Genomic DNA, 15,136 nt, shown 5'->3' with positions numbered 1-15,136 from the left:
TCACAATTCATTTTTTTCTTCACAATTCATTTATATATATAAACGTGTTTTTCTTTTTCAAAAGTCCATTTTTACTTGTCTATTTATATTATATTTATTAATTTGTACAAATGTGAAGAAAAATATATGTTTATTTTTTAATTGAAATTCATGCTTACTTTATGCCTAGCATGTATATTGAATTATACAAATACAAATAAATCAAAGAACATGTCTATTTTGTGCCACCTACATTTTCTTTTCTTTTTTTTCCTCCTTGGTTCTTTCTTTTGTTTCTCTCCTTTTTCAATTTTCATCTTGACTATTCTTCGTTCCTTTCACTTATGTGCAAATTTTGAACCATTTCAATTTTATTTGTCTTCTTCAAAGAGATTGAAGACTCTTCTTCTCTCGTTCCTGGCTTTTCTTCCCTATCAAATCATATAATCGTTTCAAACGGATGGTAACAAGTAATAAATCTATCTTGAACAAAAATAAATGTTTCACATAATAAATACTCATCTCTATCAAAAGATTAAATAGGGGATCGCAATATGGTTTTGAAAGAACAGTAAATTTGATAGAAATAGAAAACAAAACATTGACCAATAATTTTTTAGGAAGACATTAAACACGATTTAACCTGTATAGAGAAAAAAAACATGTTTTATTTAGACACAAATAAATATCCATTTGAAATACAATAAAAATGGTTCATAATTTGTACCAACATGCATGTAACATCTAAGTAATTCTAAACAAAATAAACATTGTTTAAATGCAATTTTATTTTATATATATGTAACATGTTTGGAATTTAGTAGAATATATTCATATTTATTCTGATTCCAATACACGTTTCTTTTTTAATTTAAGACATGTTTATTAATTAATTTGTACAAAGCATACTTGTCTTGGATAAATATAGTAGATAACTTTTATTTTTAAATGTGATAGTTTCTGTTCTCACAGATTATCATTGTATATCACAAAACGAAGGAAACTGATTCCACAATTTCACAAAAAGTACTTCTAATAAAAAAATATTTTAAGAAAGTAATATATAAATTTTTAAAAGAGTAATGCTAGGGAGCCAATGGCCTAAGTGTACAATACATCAGGGATGGGTTCACCAAAGTTCGAACTCTTGACTTTTCGAATCTGGAACTCTAATACCATGTCCTGAAACCACTCATCCCAAAAGGGTAACCTGACAGGACAATGTAACACTAATAATCATATCTCTAATACTTTCTAAACCTTCGTTGTACGCATTATACGCTTAGGTCATTGGCTCCCTATACTTTCTCTTTTTAAAAATGCAATTTGTTCACACGCAGGAACTTAACTGAACTTATCTGGTTTGGTTGGGAAAGAAGAGAGGATTGATCAGTCATAACTCATAACTCATAACATTAGATGGCGGCCGAACCAAAGAAGATCATAATTGATACTGATCCTGGCATCGGTAAGAATAAGATTTCAAGCTTTCCATCATAATTCGAAATGCTTCTTTGCTGATCCCTAGTGCCCCCAAATCAAACAATAAAAAGCAAACAGATCATTTTGAATAGAGGATTTTTAATTCAATTTAGATTGGTTTTTCTTGTAGATGATGCTATGGCAATATTTCTTGCCCTACGATCACCGGAGGTGCAAGTAATTGGACTTACAACTATTTATGGAAACGTTTACACCACCCTGGCAACCAGAAACGCCTTGCATCTGGTAAATTTACTGGGATATTTCTTGTCAGCACCAGTTCCATTTTCTATGTATGTTATTGTGAAGGACTTGTGCTTTGCGTTCCATTGCATGTGCAGTTGGAGGTTGCAGGGAGAACTGATATACCGGTTGCTGAAGGATCTCATGTCACATTAACTGTAACAACTCTCACTCAGCATGGCTTTAATGTTGATATCAATTGTTATGACTCTTGTGTTTTTTTCTTACAGAAAGGAACAAAACTTCGCGTTGCAGATTTTGTCCACGGTGCTGATGGACTTGGCAACCAAAATTTTCCTCCGCCAGAAGGGAAGCCTATTGAAGATTCAGCTGCTGCTTTTTTGGTTCAACAAGCAAAACTTGACCCTGGCGAAGTCACTGTGGTGGCCCTGGGTCCACTTACAAACATTGCTTTGGTTTGATTATAAATGGACAATTTTCGATTTGGCTGGCATTTCTTTTCCATGTTGCTCTTCGGAGACCATATCATGTCGTACAATACCTCATTTCTTGACTAGATTCTTCTTTTGTAGGCCATACAGCTTGATCCAGAATTTGCCAAGAACATTGGGCAGATTGTTATACTTGGTGGTGCTTTCGCAGTAAATGGCAATGTGAATCCAGCCGCGGAAGCCAATGTGTGTTGTGATGAAATAAATAAATAACTACATCTGTGTACGGGTCATTTCTCTCCTTGTCTCACTCCTTTAGTTGGGTTTGATTCCAGATATTTGGTGATCCAGATGCTGCAGATGTTGTGTTCACGAGTGGAGCGGATATACTAACAGTGGGGATAAATGTTACCCACCAAGTTGTATTGACTGGTACAAGCTCTGTCAAAGTTTTCTTCACTCAAGTTTTTCTTAAAATTTTTAACCATTAATTCATTGGTCCTATCTTTATGGAAAATTTTCTTGTTGGGTCAAGTGTTTACCACTAGACCAGAAGCTATGGTTGTTAGTAGGATACAACTTTATTTTCTTATACTTTCTCAAATCATATCTAGCATGAGGAGGTGCTAAACCTATTTTAACATTTATATTTTAGATAAAAGTAAGTACAGAAAATCAACTTTTAATTAGTTAAAATTAGGCAAGTTTTTTATTATAAAATTACTTTCTTAACTTTCACTTTTTGGAAAGTATAGAGTTTAGGATTTAGAATTTAGAATTTATAATAAAAGGGTAATTTTAGAAAATTTGTCTAATATTGGCTGAAATAGTTGATTTCCTAGTTGAATTCTTTAGATTTTAGTTGGTGAGTTTTCTATAACAGAGGTTTCAGTTCAACTGAACTCAGAGGTCTACCCAACTGGACTAATATTCAAGACTTTCTTTGATCAATGAAAAGTTACTGCTGTGTTACTAAATATTTCAATTATTTCAATGAAGCATTGCATTGGTATGTTACAATGAATCTGTCTTTGACATTTATTTCTCATATCTTGTTCTGTAGTATGCTTAATTTTATAAGTATTAAGGTTAGACAGATATTTTGTGTTGTATTTTGTTAGTCTGAACCCAAAGAGTTGGGAGAGGATTTGAAGAAACTTGGAATTTGAATGGTTACATGGTTCTGTATCAGTAAGCTCACAGAACAACAATGGGGCAAAATATAAGATACAAGCGTACATAAAGTACAAAAGTAAAGGGTGATACTTCTCTTTCACCCTCCCATTCTTTTGTGAAATTCCACTTGAGCCTTCTGTTCCCCCATTCCCACTTCCTTTTTTCATCAATGCATACAAGGTTAGAGATGCATTGCATTGGCAGGGAAAGATACTAGTACTTAGATTGGAGGAGTCAGAGTTCACAAAACTGCTACAAACTTAAATAACACTATTTTAATTTCATAAAATTGCATGGCTTTTAGCTGCTGTTAATTATGGCACACATCATTTATCTTCTTTCTCATCCGTTCTGGCCTAATCTCATGCTCTAAACTTGATGACTAGGTTCTGATCGAGAAAAGTTGGCAAGTTCAAATGGAAAATTCGCTCAGTACTTGACCAAAATCCTTGATCTGTATTTCTCGTATCATCGTGAGGCATACAACACCGACGGTCTGTCTTCAAAGTGCATTCAAGAATTGGGAGAGACCTAATAATCTGAAATACTAACTGCAATTATTTTCTGTGCAGGGGTTTACCTTCATGACCCCACAGCACTTCTTGCAGCTGTTGATCCTACTCTTGTAACCTGCATGGAGGGTAGTGTTAGAGTTCAAACCAGTGGCATTACACGGGGTCTTACAATACTGTACAACAAACAGAAAAGGTACTGTTATCTTTGTATGACCTTAAGGTCACGAGGTTAAGTCGTATAATTAGTCATTGATGCATTTATTAGGTTAGAATGTCTACATTACATCCTTTAGGAATGGTGCTTGTGCACCAGGGTTTTTTTTTTGCTTGCAGTTTAATCTAGTATTTATGAATTCATTCCTTGATATAGAGTAAACTCTTTCCAGAAATGCAAAGAGTAAGATTTGGTAAGAGTTTGGACTGTATTAGACATAAGAATGCCATACTCTTCTCGTTACTAGCTAATTTTACGGAGACCTAATAATCATCTTGCATGTTAGAGGGTGAGATCTTGAAAACTGCAACTATAGTATCTCTTTTCTGAATCTTGGGCACAGATATCATAGTACACATTTTCAACTAGACAGCCTATTATATTCAGGCTATGACATTATTTTGACTTTTCCATTCCTCTGATTTATTGTATTTAATGTAGTTTTATTTATGCTCTTACTGAAAAAAGAAATGCTATTAAAGATAAAGAAAGGTAAGGGGAACCTGGGACATGGATGCGTCTTAAATTGATACTCTGCTGTCTCTAATTTGAATGGTGTAGAACATAGATTTATTGAGGACTCCATCGAATTGTTTATGCTAGGAAAGAACAAAGGAGGGAACTGAAGTCTGCTTTACATAGGCTTGGATGAAATAAATGCACATAATTATTGGATATTCTAAATAACAGTTTATTATTGGTTAGCGATGTAATATGGCATTATGTAGTTACTTGTAGTGACCGAACTAAATGCTATACATGTTGAATCTGGATATGATTTAATGCTTACATATATATATATATATATGAACCTGTGACCAGGTCATATGATTCATTTAAAAATATATGCCTATTCACTTGTATGTCTCAAATAATTCAGGTTTGGTGAAATCACTGAATGGTCCAATAAGCCCACAGTAAAGGTAGCTGTGACTGTTGATGCTCCTAGAGTTGTAAAATTGATCATGGATCGTCTTGTGGAGTCTTGAAGATACCACCAAACCCTTCACATAAAACTATATATTTATTTCTATCTATTTGGAGGAGGATACAATAAGCTTAAAGCAAAATATGTTTATGCTACTTCATTTTAGGTGCGTGGGCACCACTATGTTAATCTCAAATTCAGGATGATACTGGAGAGGAAGTAGCTCTATTGAGTTGTTCATTCTTGCTCTCCAAGCAATGCAGCATCTTACTCACTTTTTGTACATTTCACTCTTCTTTATTAATCCACCAGTTATTATAATTATGTACCAGCGTGTGGCCTGCATAAGAAATTACTTGAACAATGTTATAAAATTTATTTCTAAAACCCGCGAAAATGTGCAGGATTAATACAAAAAATTGTATATTACATACATTTTGGAAATAAGTTTAATTATAATTGTTTAGAACAAAACATTATCAAGCATTAATAAATATTAAATAAACTTAGAATCTTTTGAAAAATAAATGAAGTCTTAAAGAAATATCATTAGCCAACACCAAATAAGCCATGTCATCTCGGAAGAGACAAGTAAAACACGATGGAATATTTTTAAGTCAAACATATTATTACTAAAATAAATATAATCAGGAGAAAACATTGATTGAATCAAAGAAAAATGCCCTTTGTCCAACGACAAGAAAATTTTACAATTCTAAATCGTATTGGTATGGGAAATAATTTGCTAATGAAAAGATTTATGAAACGATCATGTTCAACAGAAGGACCACACTATGTTTTTCAAGATTACTATTGGATTATTCTTCACAAATAAAGCTAGGTTTTGTGCAATAGACAAATAAAGATAGGTTTTGTTATCTCACATGATGATTCAAACAACTCAACACAAACAAACAATGTGGTTTATTATTAAGTCTCTTTAGGAACATTTGATTTCATTCTCAGGATGCATACTCTACCGATTAAACAACCGGGTAAGAACAAATTTCCCAAATTGCATCGTTACAACTATCGTATATAAATTTACAATTACAAATTTGCATATTGCTTTCTATCTCTGTAGTGTTATGTTAACTCCACTCAATCTAATATTTTCCTCTATCCACAATCAGAATCAGCTCTTAGTGTTATATTCTATGAAGCTATTTTTATAACTTCACCGATAATCCATGAAAGTACATTGCATATGTTTATACAAAAACTGCTACTTTCCATGCATCTACTTTTTTTGATATTTCTAAAAAAAAAAATTCAACTTTCACATCATGCTAAGAACTCATTGTTGGCATCATTGCAGGGGATGAAACGTTTCCATAGCTTCAGAAGTTCATTTCGACCAAGTCATGGATGATACCTATGTGTGCTAATGTATTTATCATTTGTAGTATTAACTACCATAATTTTCTTTACAACCAGTTGAAAAAAAAATCTCATGCAGCAAAAACTTTCACAAACAACTTTCACAAACGTGCATAAACAATATTATCGCATGGGATATTGATCAAACGGTCACACACTTAGAAAAGAAAAAATTGTAAAATTTCAAAGAACTATCCTTGAATACATGAGATGGGGACCAAATGTCTTGGAACTATCTAGTGTGAATAGCGCTTGCAACACAACTCTCATTTGCAGATATCCAACACGCTCCAACCCAGTCAGAGCGAATTGGCAACCTAACCTGCAAAGAAAGTCAAATACGAGTGCCGAAACAACCCTGTCTGCACCCTTCATATAAAATGTAAATGTTCATAAAAATATATATACATATGATGTAGAAGTGATAATTTGAGCCCAAATTTTTACCTCTTGTACAAATACTTGATGTCATCAAACTATTAATTTAATTTATCATACATCAATAATATTTAATATTATAAAATAAAAAAGACTAAATACTATATTTTAGTCAACTTTTTTTTTTTTTTTTTTTTTTGCAAATCTAGTCGAATAGAATTAGATTGAAAGAATTAAACTGTAAGAAGAATTTGGATTGCAGAGTCTAAACCCGCAAATAAAGTTACAGTGAAATTTAAATCCTATTCTACCCTATCCATCTATCCTATCCATTGCCACCCAAGTTTAGTGTTCCATATAGAAAATTGAAAAACATATACCGCATAGGAATCGGGAAGTTTTATGCCAAAAATATGATCCACTTTTGCAATAAAAAAGAAATGCTTTTCAATCTCCATGATACATGACTATCAATGTCCAATCATAAGAGTAAACGATTTACTATATAATTTTACAATAAATTCCAGCAAGAAGTTGACAAGTTACAAGAAATATGGAACGCCTGTCCTGGGACCTCTCATCTGGTTGTTCTCCTCTGTTTCAGTGAAAAATTTAACTTCTCTCTCCTGTTAAAAATAAACCATATGCTCGCAACTAAGAATGACCGCAACCATGAAAAACAAGTTACAAGATCACTTATTTCATCTAAGCACATACATTGGATCACATTCATATGTTTCTTTGCTGTCTGAATATATCAAATGTTAAAACACTGAAAATTTTCACGCATGCCACAAGATAACTATTTTCATTATTTAAGAAGTTTCAATACTACTCCTAAAGTATTATTTGTTTCAATTTTATAACTAACATTTTCAGAAAGTTTCAATCTTACCCTTCCATTAAATTCTTTTTTACAATCAAATGCGGGTCAAAATGCTTTATTTTATTTTTTTTTAAATGTTACCCCTCTTATCCCATCATCACCGATCCTCCCATCCACCATCTTCCATAACCATCAACACCACGTCTTCCCCCATCCTCCTCATCATCATCACAACCTACACCTCTGCTGCCACCACCCCTCCTCACAGCCACCACATCCACCATCATTGTCATCACCACCACCATCATCATCTTCCATAACTAACACCTCCTCCTCCCTCATCTTCATTATCATCATCATAACCTCCAAAAAATATCCCAGAAGCGAAAAATGATGTGTGCTTAATTGTTGTTGTGTTTGTTGATGATGGTGACGGTGGTTTTTGAGAAAGGAGAAATTGGCAATGGTAGTGGCAGTGAAGGTGATGGTGGTGTTGGTTTTGGTTGTGGCACTGGTGGTGCAGGTTGAAGGAGACAATAAGGATGAAAAGGGGTAGAATTGGCTGCGGGGAGATGATGACGGTTTGGTTGTGGTGGCAGCGGGGCCGATTGTGATGGCAACACTATTGTTGGAGGAGGTAAGATGAAGAAAAAAGATGAAGAGTAAGGAGGGAAATTGGAACAAAAATATTCAATTGTCTATAATTTAACACATGGAAAATAAGGGTAAGATTGAAACTTTTTTAAATCGCTAGGTACAAAATTGAAACAAAACGTTATGAACTGTTTTGAAACTACTGAGTAGAGACAACATATTTTACCAACAACTACCATCTTCAATGTTTTATATTGACACTTATTATTTAAATTGATTAGAGTATATTAATAAGGGGTATGACTCAAAATTAATTTACCATTCACATCTAAATTTTGGAGGTAAATGTCTTCCAGTTCCAACAATTCGTATCTGTTGTCTCTCAATTTCTTTGATATAAAAGATGTAGGAGAATGAATGTAATTTGATGCATCAAAGAAAGAAATCATAACTCATAAAAACATTCGACAGAAATACATATTGATAAAACAAAAGCACCACACACGTTCATGAGACCAAATGATGCAGTGAAGCAGATTGCACATACATACACCAAAAAAAAAAAAACAACTGGAGATAGCTCACCATATTTTCATTGAAACTAAGAATGGAAGCTACATTTCCACAACGATAGCAATAATTAGGTGCAGACCATACCTGCAAAAAATAAAAGAATTACTCCATTGACCGCATAATTTTCAAGAGACAGTTTATAATTTTTGAAAGACTACAATAACAGTCAAGGTTAATACCACAATAACTGCATTGGCTAAATGGATTAATTGACAAATTTCACCATCAACCATCAACCTCTATCAAAAATCTAGTGTAAGTAAGCATTTATAGGCAAAAAAAAAAAAAAAACATTTTAATATTTCCCATCATGTTTTCTCAAGTCTTCCACATTTCTTTTGGCTCGTACAATGTTTAGGCATAGACTTTTCGTGTGAGACTAATACACACATCCAATTTATTGAGATTTGAGGATGCCTTTCCCAGAATTACTTTTCTAAAAGTGTCAACCCTTGACATTTCACTATTTCAGAATCCCCTCAAGGCCTCAACCACTGAGCTCAGGCTTCCTTATCACTTTAGCCATCAATGTGAGTCATTTTCTCAAAATAAAACTTTTACCAGTCAAGTGGCCCTTAACCACCTTAAAATGTACAGTAATTAAAATTGAAATAACATTCAAAGTTTTCATAAATAAAAATACAAAAATACAATCTACACTTACAGTTACAAGACCTTTATCTTGGAACATATACTTAAGTCCTTCTTGAACAAGTTGGTGTGCTCGGCAAACTAGATCAAGATTGTTTATGTGATTGAACTGCATAAACACAATGCTTATGTAATTAGCACTTATGTTCAGCTCTACAAGTAAAGAGCATTTAATAATAAACTTATATTACCTCAGAAGTGACTCTGGAACCAAATAGCCAACCTGCTCCACGAGGACTAACCGCCCATGTTTCAATGTCTTCAGGATCACTCCACATTAGATCACAAAATGGTCCCTCATGAGGAATTTCACAGTTCCTCTCAATGACTCTTATCTGCCATAGAAAATGTGCATCATTATCTTCAAACCAATAAACTTTGTTATTCACTTATTCTCTTGAAAAAAATTTACACAAACATCACAAGTGTGCACCATTTACAGATAACAGTGAATAAACCAAATCCCAGTGACAACTTACAGATTAGATATTTCTGTGGACACGACTAAATTTGGGTAGTGTTAGAAAATAAAACAGACAAATACATCAAAATGAAACAACCGAAAGCTTTCTGAAGTCAAACAAACACTGATCACATAAATCTGCTACTGAAAAGATAGGAATCTAAGGACAAGCAAATACACACATACACACACACATGTATATATATATATATATATATATATATATAAATAATCCAAATGTATCCGTGAATATTATTTATTAAATAGTGATATTTTGTTCTCTGAAGTGCTTGAAAAAAACAAGGAAGAGAGGAAAACCAGCAAGAAAATTACAGGAGCACTTTATATTGTGAAAGTTAAATCAAGGTGTACAATAATACAGGCACATCATATACATAACACGCTTGTACATATGATGTATCAACAACAAAAAAGACAAGGATGGGCATAGAAAATTGTAGCGTGAAAATTTTCAAAATATTTACTTGACAAGATGTATTTTTACATCTAGTGAAGTACTTATTCAAGTTGACATACACATCTTATGGATTTTCCAGACCTATTAAACAACAAAAGATTTAGAAGAAAAAGTTCTAGCTGCAGTTTATACCAGAAGCTTTTTCAAAAAACAAAAAAGGATCATCCAAACCTAAGCGTAGCTTAAACTTAGACCATATTTTTGTATGATCATTAGTTGAGAAGGGAGATACACAACCTGATCAATTGTTCGAATGTCTGGAGAAAGTCCTCCATGAACACAAAGCACCTGTGTCAACCGAAGCATGCATAAGAGGGATTTTTTTCAAACAGATTGGAATATCAAAATATTAAAGGCTTGTATACCACTATACACAAATAGAAGCAGAGGGATGGAAGAAGAGAGATTTACGGTTCCATCTATAATTGCAGAAAGTGTTAGATAGTCAAAAACGTCTGTACAATATCGCCAAGCATTAGCATTTCCATACTTTCTCTGGCATTCATCATAAAATCCATAGACCTGGAAAAAGACAGTAAATCAAAACAAAATAAAATGAAAAGAAATAATAATTGGTATGATAAATTGTAAATTTTTCTTTTAAAATCTTAATCTTAGCATTACCTATGGGATCAACCAAAAGAAATTCATAAAATTTTGACATCTCTTACTATAAAAAGAACAAATGGCAAAAATATAAATTTTAAGTTTTAGCTCGGTCTCTACACTGCAGAATCATAAACATCATCAATCAACTCCTAATTCCAACATAACAAAATCCTTTAATTTTATCATAATTACCAATGTAATGCATCTATGGATCCTGAGGTGCATCAAACTATAGAATGCATCACAGTTTTGTATTCATCAGTCATCACTACTGCAACAACATATCCAATGTTTCTCTTCTGTACACTTCTCATCCCTAACATCAGCAACCCACATTTTTAAACATTATTACTGCCAATCTGTACATCCCTGTGATTGAGCAATTATTTGCCAGCCAGAAGAAAAATGGGACGAAATGGTCGTCTATTTTGAGGTGTTGCATAACATGAGTCTTCAAAAAATTACTGAACAATTAATTATACCACATGCTACATAAACCATGAAGGGTCATCACTTACTAAACTCAAACTTAGTTAATGACTATAATACAGGTGAAAGGTTTAAGAATAGATCGATTTTACACTTCATGAAAGTAGAATAGAACTGAGCAATTTCCTAGTAAATGAAGCTGAAGGTTCAAATGAACTATTTTACATTTTACAGACAATGAAATTCAGACAAATACTTTATCAGACTCGGTTTGTTTTCCATCACGAGACAGAAACAAAAGGACAGGAAGATGTTTGGAAAGAAAGACAAGGACAGAGACAGAAAAAAGATTCTATCCCAGAGACAGATATTTACCAATTTTCATCCACCCCAAAATGGGGGACATAACAATGGATAGAGAGACGGAAATTTTTATAGGTCAAGAATGGTGTTGGAAGAAGGTAGATGGTAGTTTGGTGTGGATGGTAAGGAGATGGGGACAAAACTGACTTTTAAATTTTTTGGTCTTTATTTTTACCAAACAAGATATAAAGACAATTTTGTATGCCTCTATCCCTAATGTCACCATCTCCATCTCTGTATTTATGTCTCAGGAAAATATCCAAATGGAGCCTTAGGCCCACTACCTTCTCAGATATAATTTATCATAATAAAAAATAAATAAATATAAATAGAAACCATGAGATCACATGCAGTTCAGTTTAGGATAACATATAGCCTATAACCCCAACATGCAGTATATATAGTTGGAGTGCAATTTATGCACTTTCAATATCAGATTTTTAGAAAAATAAGTTTCAGGGGATACAATTAGAAGTTTGGCTTGAGAGATTGGAAATCTATGCTTCACTGGTCTTTGTTACTTATTTCAATGTAGTCAAAGGTGTGCTTTGGCACTAGAGGCAAGTCAAGCAACAGTTCTGTGCCTCTAACATGTTCAGGCACACTAGGTTCAACGAAGCGTGTTGCTAGTATGTCTCTTCATGAAAATGGTAGTCTACTCGTGGCGCATTGGTAATGACTTGACAGCCTTATATAGGGAGGTAATGAACTCGAGTTAGTTAAGACTTCACTGGTTGCAATGACAACACGGTGCACAATGTTTGGCCTTCCCCTAGGTGATCTAGCAAGCATGATGTAGTTGTAGGGTGATCATAGTGGCACCACCCCAATTTGAGGTTGAACACAAGTGCAGTCTAAGAAGGGCAACACATCCATGCTCCATTGCTTTCTACCGGCTTTGTTTAGTGAGGTGTGTGCCTTTTGGTGCTTTTCACCTCAAGTCATTTTGAGACACTTGCGCCTTTCGCTTTGACTACCTTGACTTATTTTATTTTGTTAGCAGGATCTCCTATTCCCCCTTCTTGTATCGTTCTTTTCCTAGCCATAATTATCTTCTTTTACTCAAAGGAATACATACATATACTGAAAAAAGATCCCCATTCCCTACTACATTCAAAACCACATTTTACTATAATCAATTTACTGTTTAAGAAAACTCCTAGCTAGTAGACTTTTTGAGATTACCTAGTTCATGCTAATCAAGTTCAATAAGGGCAGATCTGAACTGCAAAGGTTTTAATCCAAGTTCTTCCTTAAATCTTGGTGTTAATTGGCATAAGAAACTAATCCTGTCTCAACAACACTAAAACTGGCAGACTAAGGTGACATGCAATGACGTAATGCATATATCAAATCATAAACGGAATCTGAAGTTTAGAAACAAGGTGCTAAATGACTCAGTAAAGAAATGTTTTACAGCTTTCATCTTTTGTACAGACTACTCACATAAAATATAAGTATACAATTATTCATGCCATATTTCTGGTTACAGGCTATGAAGTCATGCAGATAAAGTCGTGCCAAAGATGCTTTTTAAGCTTTGAATCGGCACATGCAACATTCACATTGAGTATAAATCTTCAACATAACCTTTTTGAATAAGCTGTTTACTTCAAATAGAATCCTATAAATCTAGAATGATATATTTCAGGAACAATAGCAAAGCTTACCTGTGTAAGTTGTCTACTTTCATGGTTTCCACGGAGAAGAGTAATATTAGCTGGGTATCTATGAAATTAAACAAAGGAATAAATGTAAAAGAAAAGTAATTGTAAGATCACAACAATTCTAAGATTTGAGCAATTCTAAATTGGAGCTTCAAAAACAATCACTAGGAAGCTGCTACAGCCTGAAATTATTCTAATAAGCTTACAATATCAAGGTAAAATAAAAAATGACCTTATTTTAATTAAGAGTCATGTGAACAATGCAGCAAGTTGATGACAGATGCAAGCATACATGATGATAACATACCTTGCTTTTAGAAGCAAAAGGATGGTGAACACTTCCAGACTGTTGTAACCACGGTCAACAAAGTCTCCCTGCCACACATTTAGGAAGATATAGCATACAAGATAAGATATTTAAAAGCAAAAGAGAGACAGAGAATACATTAAGTGCATCACCCAATAAGCAGTTCCTTGAGAAAAATTCACATACCATAAAAATGTAATTTGTCTCTGGCACATGACCACCAGTCTGGAAAAGTTTCATTAGATCATGAAACTGACCATGAATATCACCACAAACAGTCACTGGACTGTTGACAGGTTGCACATTGGATTCTTCAATAAGGATTTCTTTGACCTGAGATATCAGTCAAAACATAACAAAAGAAGAAAAGCATAATACGTTGCAGTATAAATGACCCAAGCTATGTAGATAGGACAAACCAAATGTGACCAAACGACAACCCAAGCACAAGAAATACGTAAAGCATAAGCCCCTCAACGAAAATTAATATAATCAGAATTGAACCCTTGGGTATACATATTAAGCTAAAAGCTTCGCTTCTTCTTGCCTCGCAATGGCACATTCATCAACCACATTTGATTCGTTTGACAAAGAGACTTATCAAGATAACTCTATTTTACCCCCTCCCGACTTAACTATCGGTGCTTTAACACGGATAACCCCAAAATGCAGATTCAGTCTAGATGCTTGAGCAAAGATTTGGAGAGTGGGAAAAGAGAACCGAGGGAGTTGAAGAGGAACCCTAACACGATAGCGGAGGGGAGATCTAATTGGAATTATTATTAGAAACCCTAAATGGGGAAAATGAACCGAGCGAAAGGGGAAATGATGCTTACGTATTCGCAGAGAAGTTGAAGTTCGTCTTCCAGAAGGTGTTGGCCATCTTTGACCTTGGAGATCCACTGGTCCAAATCCATGTCTCTCTGCCTCTGCGACTGCAAAATGCAAAAATACAAACAAGGAGAGTGGTGAAGGCAAGGCCAGGCAAGGCAGGGCAGGGTATACTCTTACTAGTAGGTTGCCACCAGTCAACAATAATTAACACCCCTCTGCCCTCTCTAATCTAATTCGTGTTCGATTTGATCGCCTTTTCTTTTCCCAACGAAAACAAAAAATGCTAATTTTTACTTTCTTTCTCTTTTTCTTCAATAAAATTTTACATATTGATAATAACACGTTTAATTTAGAAGATACTACTCTCAATATAAACACATTTAAAACAAAGTTTTGTCATATTAAAAATTAAATTATAAATTTTAAAATGACAATACCCACTACCAATTACTTTCTAAATATTTAATGAACTAATAATTCAAACATTTAAGAGAAATTATTAATAATAATTAATTTAATTAAAAATAGTTAAGCAAAAAACTTATATAAGTATACAATAATATATTTTATTTTGTTCATCCTTTGTCGTTCATTTGCTATTTTCCTCCTTTATTTCCATGTTATATATTAAACTCTTAGCAACATGCATCCATAT

The 15,136-nt window shown here is 33.6% G+C and overlaps 2 protein-coding genes across 4 annotated transcripts; one reads left to right on the top strand and one right to left on the bottom strand.

The window, feature by feature from the left end:
* Positions 1-1,313: 1,313 nt before the first annotated feature.
* LOC112783103 (probable uridine nucleosidase 2) lies at positions 1,314-5,253 on the top strand. Its single transcript, XM_025825880.3, has 9 exons — positions 1,314-1,447; positions 1,592-1,707; positions 1,803-1,862; positions 1,935-2,120; positions 2,238-2,342; positions 2,432-2,528; positions 3,659-3,766; positions 3,845-3,980; positions 4,882-5,253. Exons 1-9 carry the CDS (start codon positions 1,399-1,401, stop codon positions 4,988-4,990), a joined length of 966 nt encoding a protein of 321 aa, XP_025681665.1. The 5' UTR covers positions 1,314-1,398; the 3' UTR covers positions 4,991-5,253.
* A 1,832-nt stretch (positions 5,254-7,085) lies between these two features.
* LOC112783102 (phytochrome-associated serine/threonine-protein phosphatase) lies at positions 7,086-14,827 on the bottom strand. 3 transcript variants are annotated; one of them, XM_025825878.2, is made up of 10 exons: positions 14,484-14,827; positions 13,834-13,980; positions 13,648-13,715; positions 13,344-13,401; positions 10,684-10,794; positions 10,510-10,560; positions 9,523-9,666; positions 9,345-9,440; positions 8,693-8,764; positions 7,086-7,313 (listed from the first exon to the last, which is right to left on the bottom strand). In XM_025825878.2, exons 1-10 carry the CDS (start codon positions 14,562-14,564, stop codon positions 7,230-7,232), a joined length of 912 nt encoding a protein of 303 aa, XP_025681663.1. In that variant the 5' UTR covers positions 14,565-14,827; the 3' UTR covers positions 7,086-7,229. The 3 variants fall into 3 exon arrangements, with proteins under 3 accessions (XP_025681663.1, XP_072087748.1, XP_072087749.1); XM_072231647.1 differs by having other exon boundaries at positions 13,834-14,389; positions 14,484-14,823; XM_072231648.1 differs by having other exon boundaries at positions 13,834-14,413; positions 14,484-14,712.
* Between the last annotated feature and the right edge of the window lie 309 nt (positions 14,828-15,136).

The sequence above is a fragment of the Arachis hypogaea genome, chromosome 20 (assembly GCF_003086295.3).
Source record: "Arachis hypogaea cultivar Tifrunner chromosome 20, arahy.Tifrunner.gnm2.J5K5, whole genome shotgun sequence".
Taxonomy (NCBI): domain Eukaryota; kingdom Viridiplantae; phylum Streptophyta; class Magnoliopsida; order Fabales; family Fabaceae; genus Arachis; species Arachis hypogaea.
This window is presented reverse-complemented; position numbering and strand designations above follow the sequence as displayed.